The 15,773-nt window shown below is 42.2% G+C and overlaps 1 protein-coding gene across 3 annotated transcripts in view; it reads left to right on the forward strand.

Annotated features, from left to right (window-relative positions):
• The window catches only part of RPTOR (regulatory associated protein of MTOR complex 1), a 425,821-nt gene that overhangs the window by 175,303 nt on the left and 234,745 nt on the right, over window positions 1-15,773 (forward strand). For all 3 annotated transcript variants that reach the window (XM_039346112.1, XM_039346121.1, XM_039346131.1), the window contains exon 6: window positions 2,867-3,042. In XM_039346112.1, the coding sequence (XP_039202046.1) occupies window positions 2,867-3,042 (176 nt within the window). The remainder of the gene's footprint in view (window positions 1-2,866; window positions 3,043-15,773) is intronic.

Genomic DNA, 15,773 nt, shown 5'->3' on the forward strand with positions numbered 1-15,773 from the left:
CTGCTTTCTGTATCAGTATTCTTAGTTTCAACTTGATAAGAATAACTATGCTAGAAAAATAATTGCACACCTTGAAATGTTATTTATTTTTTATGTTTCTGAGGAATAAATATACATAATGTTCTACTGACTGCTGACCCTTTTATTTGTCATCTCCCTAATAATGTTTGTCATTCTATTATGCTAGTACTTGGGCATCACATTAAAACAATATATTTGTGGAAATTCGTCTACTAAATTATATTCTTTATTGGTCATTTGGGTTATTTCTGCTACAGTGCATATGTATTTGTTCACATCGTTCTCTGTTTTTGCGCAAAGCAAAGAAAGAAATGTGTGATTATGTCACAGTTGATCTGACCAACCCTCCTTGTTAGTTTCTAATATTGCGCACTCTTCTCTGCTTGCATCTTCCAAAATCTTATATTACATAATAGGTGCCCTGTTAAATAGCATTTCCAGTAAAAAAAATATGACATAACAAACAATGATTACATCGTAGCGTGCAACCTCTCTTGAAATACTTCCAGCATTGCCAAAATAGCCAATTTTAAATTTCATCCAATTGTTTCATGTTTAAAAGAGGATGTTTCAAATTTGGAATGGTTTGAACACTTTGCACAGCCTTATTACAATCTTTGGGTCCTTTCAGGATAGTTTATTTCTCAGTTGATGCTTAATAAGCACAATTGAACGTTTCTGTTGCTGTTTTGGCACAGATTTACACTCATAACTTGTAGTCAGGGAATCACCAAAAACCACAGAAGCAATTTCCTCTTGGGAGCAGATTCAATGGATTGACTTGTCTTAGTTTATTTTACAGAGATGAAATTAACTTGCTTGCAAGAGTTGAATGACCTAATGCAATGATCAGAAGTTTAACTCTTCATAGACTAGCTGCCATTACTAGTCCTAAATTCAATCTTGGCAGTCAAATGTTCCCTGAGGAAAAGAGTTATAGTTCATGAATATGCTGAAGTAAGACCAATTAAATTGGTCAAATGTTATATTTCAATTAATCCTTAAGTGGGGGAAAATCCCCAAAGCAAGAATAAAACCTCTAAGGCAGTGGTTCTCAACCTTTCTAATGCCGTGACCCCATAATACAGTTCCCCATGTTGCGGTGACCCCCAACCACTTATATATCACCGGGTGCCAGGGGCTTGGCCAAAGAAAAGGGGAAAAAAATGGCGGACAGCCTTGTTTGGCGACCCCCGTGAAATGGTCATTCGACCCCAAATGGGGTCCCGACCCACAGGTTGAGAACCACTGCTCTAAGGCTATTATTTCTGCTACAGAAGATGTTATAAATTACTGCATGAAAGGATATCTAAACTTCTGCATCTTCCATGTTATTTTCTAAAATGGAATCTCTAGATAACTGCATGTAAAATGAAAATATATATTCAGATTTGCAGAAATATTTAACATTGTATCATATAGAATTTTGTCATCGTCAGTTGATGACAAAATGATGACATTTCAAGTACACTATATGTGACAACAATATACAATGGTACATTTGGTATTCATTGTTAATTGGCTCTGGGAGATGCAATGAATACCAAACAGATTTTTCCCATAAGGAATAATGCAGTGAATCATAAGGCAGCCGACACTGACAAGTTCTAGCCTGTGTGTTGAGTACCAAACAAATAATGAGTATTGGGACAAAATTTTGGCATCAAAATGCTTTGAATACCAAATCGATGAGTTTCAAAAACAGTTGAGTACCAAGGTACTACTGTACATATGTTTATCATTTAAAATGAGAGATTATTAAAATCTAAAACAAATGAACTACAGACATAATTTAAATAAGATCTAAACAATAATAATGTTAACTTCTTTCTAAGATAATACTTCAAATGGTTAATGAAGCAGGGTAGGGACTACATCTTGTCAGATCTTAGGAAATACAGGTATTACATATTGTAATTTGTCATCTCAGACAGAATCTACTCTTTCTTTCCCCCTTAGCCTTGCTGCCTTAATTGCAAAAATAGCAACTCACTATGTTGATTGGTACCTTGTAGAAGGAAATTCAGTTTATTTTCAGCATTCCAATTCTTCATGTCATCAAGGAATGGAGATAAATAATGATCCCTATATTTAACATACAGCCAGCATTACAATATATAATGTGACAGATTCTCTATTTCACCTGCCCCTCACGTAAAGTCTGCCTTGCACTGGGATAAATAGGAATTTGCCTTGTTGCATCATTATAATTGTGTTTAAGATTGTCCCTCCCTCCCTCCCTCCCTCCCTCCCTCCCTTGATTGGAATTAATAATAAATCCTCTAAATATGAATGAATCCTAACTTGTCTAGTGAATTAGCATCTCTTGTCTTTATAGTCAGGATTTGGAGGCAGTATTCAAATCTCTGTGAGTTATAGCAAATGCTTTTGCTTGCAGTCAAAATTTCAAAAGTAGAAATCCTGAACAAAAATGAGTAACTTATTTTAAAGAGAAATGCTATTGATCAGATATAGATGTTGAACTATTGGGTTCCGGTACTGTTGTTTGCTAAGCACTTGCAAATAATATAATTCTTTCCTAATAATCTTCAGGAAATAATTTATGTATAGTGATGTATACAATACTGAAAGATTACACTGAGATTTAAGTCAAAACAGACCAAAGATGGATAATAATAACTAAAAGAACTCCAGGATATTCTGGATGAGTAGTTACATATAATATTGAACAATTTATTCATAGGTATGAGTGTGTATCAACGTGGTTGATGAATAGATTTTTCAAATCATTGACTTCTTGAAAATTAAATATTTTATTATTTTCTAGGTATTGCTAGCTAATCATTAGGGGATTTAACTGCTGGCTTTTCTATCTCCTGTGAAGGTGGCTGCAATTAACCCCAACCATCCACTTGCTCAGATGCCCTTGCCTCCTTCAATGAAAAATTGCATTCAACTAGCAGCATGTGAAGCTACTGAGCTGCTACCAATGATCCCTGACTTACCAGCTGACCTGTTCACATCCTGCCTTACCACACCAATCAAGATTGCGCTTAGATGGTAAGTGACTCGCTTGCCATCTGAGTGCATATTGCATGATTTCTGAGACTTGCCTGTGGGTCTGATAAAGATGTTGACTTGGAAGCCTCAGTTGCCCAGACATTTCTCTGTAGATCTACATTAGAAGAATTTGAGGTAATCATCTGGGAGACTGTCTCTAAGTATATTTTCATCTTCTTGGCTTTTTTTTATACTTCTGTTTATTACATTTGTATTGTATCTGGATATTTGGGTTTGCTCAGCGCTTAGTATGCTGGAAATTAAAGTATGTTGCCTTTTCACAAATCAGAAGTACCATATGGTGCAGCACAATGTTATATGAGTACACTACGTTTTTCAGAGAAAATGTAGTGCCTGTCCTCAAGATCTTTTTTTTACCTGTGCACATTCTGTACATTTTAGATAAAAGCTTAATTGGTTGGGATTAAGAGAATTGGGATGTGAAATGTTACAGAAATGTTTTGAATAAGCTAGTTAAGTAACAGTAATAGTTTATTGAAAAAATTAAATTTCTTTTTTAAAAAAGAATTTGAAGTAATAAGGCTATCTGTTAAGGAAGCGAGAGATAAAAACGTCTCTGCTTTCTGCTTAACAACACACCTATCTTGGGGTTATGACAACAGGGGACTTTCTGAACCGCTGTCACTAAGCAATACGGTCATGTGATATCATGCTTTACAACTATTGTGCTTAGTGACAGCAATCCTGATCCCAATTGCAGTCACAACTCGAGGACTGCCAGTATATTTGTTTATTTATGTATTGAGGAAAATGATCTAAAGCTACATATTTGTGTTGGTAAAAATATGTGAATGTTTGCTTTCAGTAACTAGTGGGCAGCAATAACTTCTACTAAACATTTCCAATAACTGCTACTGTAATGAATCTTGCACATTGACTTGAAAGAATTTAGTCCATTCCTCCTTATAGAACAACTTCAGCTGAGGGATGTCGGGTGGCTTCCTCTCATGAACCCCCCAGATCAAGCCCTTCCATAACATTTCTATAAGAAAAAGATCAGGATTTTGACTTGGCCATTCCAAAACATAAACTTTCTTCTGTTTTAACTATTCTTTGGTTGTAAGACTTGTCTATTTTGGAGTGTTGTCTTGCTGCATGATCCTCTTTCTCTTGAGCTTCAGTTCATGGACAGATGCCTTGACATTTTCCTATAGAATTTACTGGTACAATTCAGAATTCATAGTTCCATCAATGATGGCAAGCTGTCCTGATTCAGAGCAGTAAATCAGGCCTAAACCATAATACTGTCACTGCCACATTTCACAGATGGGATTCTTATGCTGGAAGAATACAATACTTTTCACTCAAGCCAGAATATTCTATTTTGGTCTCATCCATCATTCTTCCAATAGCCTTCTGGCTTATCCATGTGGATAAGCAGACTATATGGGCAGCAATGTTCTTTTTGGAGAGTTGTAGCTCTCTCCTTGAAGCCCTATCATGCACACTATTGTTGTTCAGTATTCTTCTAATAGTGGTCTCATGAATGTTGACATTTCCTTATGCAAGAGAGGTCTTATCTTTATCACTTGTCGTTTGTATCGTATGATCCATGATTGTATTTTATGATTTATGATGTGTGATTTACCACTTAGTTGTTTGTATGTACACTAAGAGCTTATGCACTGGAGACAAATACTTTGTGTGTCCAATCATACTTGGCCAATAAAGAATATTTCTTTTGTGTCTTACATGTTATCCTGGGCTTCTTTAAGACTTCCCAGAGTACTACATGCTTTCCTCTTGATGTGATGTTGATTGATTGACCACTCTTGGGGAGGATAACAATGGTGTTGAATTGCTGCCATTTGTAGACATCTCCCTGACAGTGGACTGCTAGAGTCCAAACTCTTTGAAAACAATTTTGTAACTTTTTTTCAAGTGAACATCAACAACTACTTGTTGGAGGTCCTTAGTAATCTTCTTTGTTTGAGTCCATGATACACTTCCACAAACCTATTTTGTGAAGATTAGACTTTGATAGTGAATATCCAGAATTCTGTTCTTTAAATAAGGCATAATCCCATTTGATTTTCATTCCCATTGATGGATAACCCTGACTTTAACTTCCCATTCAAATGAATTGGTAATCCCAGAGGTTCACATCCTTTTGCTACACACAGTTAGATACACAGCTTTGGATCATTTAAATGAACACATCTAATGCTTTTCACTCATTTGTTTAATTGGGTTCTCTTTATCTAGATTTAGGACTTATAAAGAGAATAGATCATATTTTGGATTATTTGGAAATACTGAAAATTCAAAAGGGTTTATAAACTTTTAAATATAAGTTATCAAAATCTCATATAGTATACTGAAAGCAAATGTTCAAGTTACAGCAACTTAAGTCTTCTATGTTATTAGAAGATTATAATCAGAATGATTATTTTGGAATGGCTTTACTAGCTTAAGTAAGAATTTGGAGGTTAGGTAAGTAGTTCGCTGTTTGTAATTTTATAATTACAAACAGTGAGATCTCATCCCAAGAAAAGTCAGAGTGCAAAGTACTTTTTCAGTTAAATTTGCATTAAAAATACTGATATAAAATATGCTATTTCACCTTTAATATTGGCAAATAATTATAAATGGGATCCTGATTCTTCAAAACTGATTGAGTCATTTATAAAGTGTGAAAGTACTGCCTGCATATTCCATTGTATGTAAACTCAGGCTAGAGGTTTCACACTTTCTTTCTGAATCATTATCTGGTATCACAAGAATAGTGTGTGATCAGATGATTTCCTATTTTCAGAATCCTATTTTCCATAAATGTTACTCAACATGCTAAACTCAGTTACTCAAACCATAAACAGAATGGAAGTGATGATAGATCTTGAGAATTATCATGAGCCATCAGAAAACCAATAATGCCATTGTCTCTGCTGAATTGTTGGTCTGTTGCTTTCTTTTACTTAACCCTTTTCAACCAAGGGGTGAGCCTTGGTATGCTATTTTTACTATAATCTCAGCATTTCCTTGAATTTGATGTTTAACCTTAGTAATTTTTTTCCTATTTTAAAAATTGCATGTATACTCCATGCCTGATACAGGGAAAATAGGGAACCATAAAAATAGGTTTGTGTTTTGCATAGGTATGATAAAAAAATGTAACTCCGAGTAAAATCTTTTAAATTATATCAAGTGCAGAAAATAAATCCTTTTTTCCTTGGAAAAAGGTTGGGTCAAGTTATATGTCTTTCAAATTTTAAAAAAAAGATACATTTGAATTTATTCCACCCTGCCCCATCCCCATGGATGCCCCTGAATGCCCTATTTCTATTGCATTCAGTTTACTTTTATGTCTTACTTGACATACCCAACTATTAGTTTAAAATAGCAATGTGGACAGATGCACAGTCTTATATGCAGTCATTTTTGCTTTTATTCAGTATTTGTTCTACCACAAGGAACATATTATCCACTATCCTCGCAGCATTTATACAACCTAACATTTCTCCATCCATTTTCCCATCTTTATTAAACATTCTACCAAAGTACACAAATTCATCTGCTTGCCCTAGTTTTTCACTCTTATTATCAAATTATTTCCTTGTTAAACATAACTACCTTGCATTTTAATACATCAGTTTTCAGAACTGTACTCCTCGATACATTATACATTAACTGCAGATTGTTAGGGTCTGTCAGTCACAAAATTATCTGCATAGAAAAATATGCATATATTCACATCCCCCATCAACACACTTCAACATTACCCTAAGCATCCCTTATATCTATTAAACAGGCTCATGGACACCTATATCCCTGTCTTACTTTCTGTTCAATGTTGAACCATTTCCTAAGTATTTATTCTCATGTAAGATTTATTTCTCCAGTACAGGAGATGGATAATCCACGGATGGGGTTTTCTCTGTCTGCCTGCTCTTGAGACCAAGTAGCCAAAGCTTGACACGCCCCCACTTCCTGTGGAGTCCATTCTTAACTTGGTCTCTGCTCGAGAAGACTCGTTTTGGCGTGGCTCTCAGCTTATCAGGTTAGACAAGAAATCCATTGATTGATTATCCCTTGATAATTGGCTTCCCCTTCCCAAAAAATTTAACCACAAAATTTTCTGGGGATCAGTCCTGATCTCAAACCTAAAATTAAAAAGGGGATTGGTGGGGAGGGAAACTTCCCCACAGATATCAGCCAGCCCCAGGGCTCTGGGGGGTGGAAAGGGGGGGAAGAAGGCATCAGCAGAGACTACTTGCTGAACCTTTCCCCCAACCACTAAGTTTTCCTTGGGATCATCCCTGATCCTATATTAAAATTGAAAAAGGGGGTGTGGGGGGGGAAACTCCCCACGGATCCCAGCCAGCCCCAGGGCTCTGGAGGTGGAAAAGGGGGGGGGAAGGCATCAGCAGAGACCACTTGCTGAGCTTTTCTCCCCAACCTTCCAAGGGATTTTTTCCTCAAATTGGAGGAAACAATAACAATCTCCAGGTCCGGATTCAAACTTGAATTCGGATCATCGGAGATTCCCTAGCAGCCCAGGGCAACCGTGGGCGCCATTTTAGTTGCCGTTTTCAGACAACAAAGGCAATCCCTGACTGGGATTCCCTTAAAACGTCACCAGCGCGCCAAATTTAAATCCCCGGGCACAAGCAGCTTCTGGGAGGCTGCGGAGCTTATTTTCAGAGGGAAACGAGCCGCGGCCACCCTCCTTTTTAAAAAGCCGAAGCACAGGAAGGGAGTAAGCCCCAACCAAGAAACGGAGGCTAGAGAACCCTCCTGGGATCCGCAAAGCCCGTTTTCAGGGAGAAACGAGCTGCGGCTGCCATCTCTTGCCAGAGAAAGGCAAACCGAGCTTAAGGAAGCTCCACAATCATATCTGGAATCACTGACAGAGGCGGAATAGGAGCGCACAGCCAGCGCTCCACCCCCGATACACACATATAATAATAGGACAAAATATAATAATAATAAAATAAATACATAAATTTTAAAAATAATAATAATAATAATTAAAAAAAAATTTTTTTTTTAAAGCTAAAAATTAAGCGACTGCAGGGCCAACAGGTCTAAAGGCAGAACACACAATATTATCATCATCACCATTATTGTTGTTGTTGTTATTATTATTATTATTATTATTATTTTATTATTGTTGTTGTTCCTATTATTAGTATAATAGTAATAGTATTAATAAGAATAAATTCCGCTCTAGGTGACCGCCATTTGATACCTGTTGTGTATTAAGTCAGGCCTACAGACCCTTTTGAGGTCGCCACTGATATTTTTTGCCTCCCTTTTCCTTTTTCTACTGGTGCACGTTGCCTGGTCACCTAAGGCCTCCGGGCGGAACCCAAAGAGTGGTTCCAAACGTGCCTTCGGTACCTCCCTCAGCTACCGTGACCTTAGCCCAGAGAGAATATTTTTGTTGTGGTCGGGTGATCAGGGGAACAGTCCTGGTACTTGTTCCAATTTCGCTCCCGCCAATACTTGCCTGCCTGAGCGTCTTCTCAGTTTTTCTGGGACTGCTCAAGCGGAATGGAGGGACCCTCGTTGCCTCAATCCATGAGCATGACCCCTCCATCTCCCAATTACGGCTGCAACACACCTTCTGACCAGAAGGCGGCAGGCAAGTGCAAAGCGAAGACAAAACACTCGCTCAAGAGGCCCTCCAAGTTGGCGGAAAAGCAAGCCAGCCGTAGGCACCAGGCCCTGGAGAAGGAGTTCTCCAGAGCGCAGAGGCAGGCCCAATTGGAATTGGTTCAAATAGCGGCCACCGAGATGGAATTACCATTGGGTCCATCCACATCAACCCAGAGCGCGTGGTCCATTCCAGGAACACCGCAACCACTGGATCCGCCATCTACATCAGCCCAACAAACAACCACGGCGGCAGGCACAACCACTGAGTCCAACTCTCCACCTGCGGTCACCACACCCAAAGGTAATGACATAGGGGACATCTGGGCAGATGGACGGCTAGAGGCCCTATTAACCAAAGTGGTGGACCGAGCCCTAGCACAGCGCTCCGCCCACCACGACCAGGGGCCCTCCATCTCAGCCATGCCACACTCGGAACTCCCCTCAGAGTCCTCAGGCATTCAGGAACCCGTCTCCCCGGCCCAGTCCTCCATGAGTGGTTATTCTTCACCACAAGAGGAGGATCAACCTGGGATCTCTATGTCAGAGGATGAGGAACTTCCCCCTGAGCCCCCCTCAGGGGGATTATTTAATCCCAACCGCTTCCTCACGATACTACGCAAGGCCACAGCCATTGCGGACATGGGGACGGATCAGTTTTCTCAGCCGCAAGCGACACCGGCCACCACATCCAGACCCGTATTCGTAGAAAAGGTGACAACGCAACACCATATACCTTGCCCCGCCATTTTCCTGAAAGGGATCAAGAAGCCATGGGACTCTCCCGCTTCCTTCCCATCAGTGAGTGGTACGGACAAAAAATTATACAGCACTGCCACAGACCTCAATGAGGCCTTAGAAATTCCTAAAGTAGATGAAGCCTGGACCCCCTTGGTCTCCCAGACAGCCATGGCTGGGGACCTAGTGGAGGCCCTTAAGGCAGATGACAAAAAGTGGGAACAAGCCTTTCGCAAAACCCACCAGACAGCGGCATGGGCCATCAAAGCAGCCACCTCGGCCTCCTTTTTTGTCCGGGCCACCCTCATCTGGTTGCAACAACTACAAACCATAGTTCCTATGGAGGACATACGAACACACCAGGACCTGGCTAAGATGGTAGCAGCCACGGAATACGCTGCAGACGCAACGTTCCAATCGGCCATTTTTTCATCCAGATCCATAGCATCCAACATAATTGCCAGGAGAATGCTATGGCTAAAACACTGGCAAGCTGACACCAAGGCTAAGTGGCGGCTAGCGACCGCCCCTTACTCAAGCAACGGTCTGTTTGGGGAGGCCTTGGACCCCTATCTTGTATAGAACAAAGACAAGCGGAAGGTCATGGCACACTTGAACAAAAGGTCAGACAAACGTACCACACCTTACTTTCGTAGGCAGTCCTTTCGCCAACCGACAACCACGCCTATCAGTCAGGCACCCAAGCCATTCACTCCCAGGCAGAACAAACCGTACGGCCGCCCCTACGACAGACCGGGGTTCCAGCCCAGACAACAAAACCAGTCGAGACGACCCTTTCGTGGAACGGGTCGTCCGTACCGGAAGACAAAATGACTCCTACATAGACCTACCCATTGGAGGAAGACTAGCTCACTTCTTCCACCAGTGGGAGCAGACCTCCACGGACAACTGGGTACTACAAACCATCCAGTCCGGGCTGTCCCTGGAGTTCCTGGTCACACCCCCAGACCGACTCATCAACTGCTCGGTCTCCAGGAACCCCACCAAACGCAAACTCATGCAGGAGGCCATCCAACACCTGTTGGACATTCAAGCCATAGAACCGGTCCCAGCGGAATACAGAGGCAGAGGATTTTACTCCATCCTCTTCGTGGTTCCAAAGACTTCAGGAGGATGGAGGGCAATCCTGGACCTAAAAAACCTCAACCGCTACATCACATACAAAAAATTCAAGATGCAATCCCTTCAGTCCATCCTGGGAAGCATCAGAGAAGGAGACTTCCTGGCATCGATAGACCTCACGGAAGCCTACCTTCACATCCCCATCCACCCAAACCACCGCCGGTTCCTACGTTTCTGTTATGGGGGAAAACACTTCCAATACAGAGCTCTCCCCTTCGGTCTATCTTCGGCACCCAGGGTATTTACCAAGATACTAGCAGCGGTAGCCGCCAAACTGAGAAAAATCCCAATACGCATCCAATGTTACCTAGACGACATACTAATCCAAGCAACATCCCTACAGACAGCTCAGGCGGACGTAAGGACCGTCATTCGCGTCCTCCAATTACACGGATTCTCAGTAAACTTTCAGAAGAGCCAGACAGTTCCCTCGTCCAGGCTGCTGCATCTGGGGGCCATGATAGACACAACCAACTGTATGGTCTATCTCTCCCAAGACCGGGTGGCCGGCATCAGGGAACTGGCTCGCTGGGTTCACAGGCAACGTTCAGTTCCGATACTAACACTTTCCCAATTATTGGGCAAGATGGTATCGGCCATAGCCATTGTACCCTGGGCCAGGCTCCACCTACGGGAACTACAGTGGTTTCTGCTCCCTTACCAACGGCAGAACACCAGCGCATCCAACCACCTAGTCAGGGTCACGGCACAAATCCGCAGGGCGCTACGCTGGTGGTGCTCTCGGGCCGTGACCAAGGGGTCACCCTTCAAGGAACCAGTCAGAGTTACCATCACTACAGACGCCAGTCTGTATGGTTGGGGAGCCCATCTGGACTCCCAGTTTGTACAGGGACGTTGGTCCGCCACGGATCTGAGAAACAACATCAACTGGCTAGAACTCAGGGCTATCCACCTAGCCTTGCAACAATTCAAAGACAGAATCAGAGGCCACCACGTTCTAGTCCTAACAGACAACGTAGCAGCCAAGGCGCACATCAATCGGCAGGGGGGGACCAGATCAAAAACCCTGATGACAGAGTCACGACTCCTATTCAGCTGGGTAGAGCCCAATCTGAAGTCACTAAAAGCGGAACACATATCGGGGATCAACAACCACCAAGCGGACTTCCTAAGCCGCACCACAGTGGACCCTTCGGAGTGGGGGCTACACCCGAACTTGTTCCTAGACATCTCTCGCAAGTTCGGGTACCCGATCCTCGATCTGTTCGCATCATCAGACAATGCCCAGCTCCCCAGATTTTACTCTCGCTACTTCAACCCGCGAGCAGAGGGGACGGACGCTCTGAGAACTCAGTGGCCCCAGGGTCTGCTTTATACCTTCCCCCCACTACCACTCATACCGGCGGTCATCCGCAAGCTGATTCAGGAGCGGGCAGAAATGATCCTAGTAGCACCATATTGGCCACAGAGACCATGGTTCGCCGACCTGATGAACCTGTCTCAGTCGCCCCCATGGAACATTCCCCCTCATCAAGTGTCCCTACACCAGGGAACCATCAGTCACCTGGAACCCCAATGGTTACAACTGACCGCCTGGCACTTGAGCGCCAGATAATGGCACAGGAACTATTCTCTCCCGGGGCCATTACCATAATTCAAGCTTCACGCCGTCCGGCAACAAACCGCATTTATGACTCCACTTGGAAAAATTTTTGCCTTTGGTGCAGGGAACGGCAGTTTGACTTACACAAACTCTACATCCCTCAGATAGTAGATTACCTCTTGGAGGGACTAGACAGAGGCCTCGCCCCCGCGACCATCCGCAGGCAAGTGGCGGCCTTGTCCACCCTCCTCACCTGCACGGATTCGGTTCCCTTAGCTCACCACCCCAGGATCCGCGCCTTTATCAAGGGCGCCTATAACACCAGACCTCCAGTAATTCACAGGTACCCGTCCTGGGAACTACCGCGAGTCCTTCACGCACTCACTCGGTCACCATTTGAACCATTGGCGACCGTTTCCTTGCGACACCTGTCGCTAAAGGTGGCGTTCCTGATTGCCATCACATCGGCCAGACGAATTTCGGAACTGGCCGCACTGTCAGTCAGAAACGACCTATGCATTTTCCACAAGGACAGGGTGGTCCTTAGGTTAGATCCTGCCTTCATACCGAAGGTGAATTCACTCTTTCACAGGACACAGGAAGTAATTCTCCCAAACTTCTGTCCAAATCCAACACATGACCGGGAGCGGCAGTGGCATACATTGGACGTCCGCAGAGCCTTGCGGCGTTATATAAAGCGTACAGAACCCTTCCGCAAATCGGAGGCCCTATTTGTGTCCTTCCAAGCGGGCACCTTGGGGCGGAAAGTTTCCGCGGGCACCATTGGAAGGTGGATCCGAAGCTGTATCGCAGAAGCTTACAATGTATCATCCCTGCCGCTCCCAAGTCATATCACGGCCCATTCCACCCGAAGCGCTGCAACTTCGGCGGCATGGGCTACCCAGGCGTCAATCGAGGAAGTTTGCAGGGCCGCAACATGGTCCTCGCCTTCCCCGTTTATACGACACTACAAGATAGACCGCTTTGCATCGGCGGACGCCTCCTTTGGTAGGAGGGTCCTCCAGCAAGTTGTCTCAGAGATCAATCTACCGGCCTTATCTGTTTCCCACCCCTTGGGACAGTGAGGCTTTGGTACGTCCCATCCATGGATTATCCATCTCCTGTACTGGAGAAGGGGCGTTGGTCTTACCTGAACGCCTTTTCTCAGTACGGAGATGGATAATCCACACCCACCCCAAGGCCAGCAGACCGCTAGTAGGGAGCTGAGAGCCAATACCTCGTCAATCATCAGCCAATTCGCCCTCGTTAAGAATGGACTCCACAGGAAGTGGGGGCGTGTCAAGCTTTGGCTACTTGGTCTCAAGAGCAGGCAGACAGAGAAAACCCCATCCGTGGATTATCCATCTCCGTACTGAGAAAAGGCGTTCAGGTAAGACCAACGCCCCTTCTAATATATACCATTCTTTTATTCAGCAGTCAACCTTCATTTCTGTATTCAAGTGTGTTAACTTAATCATACACTTCCTTTATATCAACAAATGTTTCCTACATTTCTCAGTGACCTGCTGAACAGAAAATCTGTTTTGCATGCCCTTTGCCTAGATTCAAGCCAATCTAAAGTTCATGTATATTTAATCAGAATTCTGGCAAGCAGGGATGTTTAACAAAGCAGTCCCACTGTTGTTTTGGCATTGATTCTTCTCATTTTCCCCTTTGTATCAGGAAGTGATACAACAGCCATGTTAGGCAAATCACCTAACATGGTACACATCCATCCTACATCACGTACACCTGCAGCTTTACTATTTTTCAACATTTGCAGAGCACAAATGACTTCAGTTTCTTCTTGGACACTAACACAGTTGTACAGCACTTGTTTCATTTCTATTATCAAGCAACAGCTGGCTTGGCAAAATCTTGGAAGCAAGAATTATACAGAATGCTCTAAAGTATCTTTAGTGGAATTCTGGGGTAAATGCAGAATCTTCCATACTATAAGAAATTTCCACCCTCATTGGCAAGGATGCCTTGCTGAATGATTTGAAATGCTTCTTCCCAGGTTTCTTTCCATCTGAGCCAAGTTGCTGGTTAAGATCTAAACTGTCAAGTAACTTCTCCCTTTTTTCTCTTGATCCTCTCCTCTCCTCCCCTCTCCTCCCCTCCCCTCCCTCCTCCCTCCCGTTCATGTCTGCTCTTTGACATGCTACTCAGTGTTTCTCAACCTTGACAATTTTAAGGCATGTGGACTTCAACTCCTAGAATTCCACAGCCAGCATTGCTGGCTGTGGAATTCTGGGAGTTGAAGTCCACGTGCCTTAAAATTGTCAAGGTTGAGAAACACTGTGCTACTGCCATTCCCACTGAAATTTCTAAATTTCCAGCATTCGTTTGTTTCAGTTTCAGTTTCAACTCAACTAATTGTTATCTTATTTTTTAATTCAATTCACTCTGATGAAGACATCTTTCTTAGCCTAATTCCCAAATTTGTTTTTAGTTCTACCATACATTTTCTCTGCATCATTTAATCTTTATTTTTAACATACGAAACATTTACTGTATAATGAATGTATGGTCACTTTACATTCTTCAAGCTGATGTAGGTAGTCTTCATTTACGAATTACCGTATTTTAGCTATCATTTAAAGGTACAACAATGTAGGGAAAAAAGTTTTGCAGCCAATCCTTCACTTATGACTGTCACAGTTTCCCACAGTCATGTTATCACCATTCAGGCGCTTTATAAGTGGCTTCTGAAAAGCAGGGTTAATAGAGAAGACAGAAATAAAATTATCAGTCACAGTCACATGATTTTGACTTAGCAATCTTGACATTTCGCTTATCATTGTGGAAAAAAAAATGGTAAACCTATCCCAGTCGTGTCATTTTCTGCTTAGCAATTGCGGTGCTTAAGGGACCAAGTTACAAGTGCCAATTGTAGTGGCTACATGAGGACTTCCTATATGGTTTCGTAACTTTTACTGTAATCCCTCCTCTTATTTATCTATTCAGTAGAATTGCATGTTATACTCCAGTACACTGTAATCATGGAAGTATCAGATGAGTTTGAAGAAACAATTTGCAACATACTGAATGGATGCAAACTGGAATGGGAAAAAGACATTACTGCCAACCTATCAGTTCATATTTTTGTATTCACCACAACAATTTAGATGACAGTGGTTCATATTTTATGAAATCTATATCTTTTAACTCCTTCATACATAATTCAACCTCTGCATTCACTTCTCTGCATGCTCCACAAGACCAGAACACCTTCATTCATATCTATTATATCATTCCCCTTTCCCCTTGTTGTGCAGACTGATCACATAACATTTTCCATCATTGCTTTTATTAATTCACAGTATTTACCAAATACTTCTTTTAATTTTTTTTCCCAAAGTTAAAATACAAACTCCAAATGAAACAAAAAGAAAGCAAAACTAAACAGCAAGGGAAAAAAGTGCATAAAAAGAAGGAAAAAAAACCATACACATAGTTTAACCCCTCTGTTTGAATACTGATGAAACATATTTCAACAATAGCAGTTTTCTCTCCCCTTATGAAACAGGTCTACAATTTGTGAAATTTACGTCTCTGTTTATCCAATCAATTTGACCTACCATACTGTAAAAAACAAAAAAAGTTAACAAGTAAATCTAAGCTAAACTTCAAACCCTCTGTTAACAATCTGTTTAACACAGAAAGT

This window comes from Crotalus tigris, unplaced genomic scaffold, assembly GCF_016545835.1.
Source record: "Crotalus tigris isolate CLP2741 ecotype Arizona unplaced genomic scaffold, ASM1654583v1 scf7180000017551.9496454, whole genome shotgun sequence".
Taxonomy (NCBI): domain Eukaryota; kingdom Metazoa; phylum Chordata; class Lepidosauria; order Squamata; family Viperidae; genus Crotalus; species Crotalus tigris.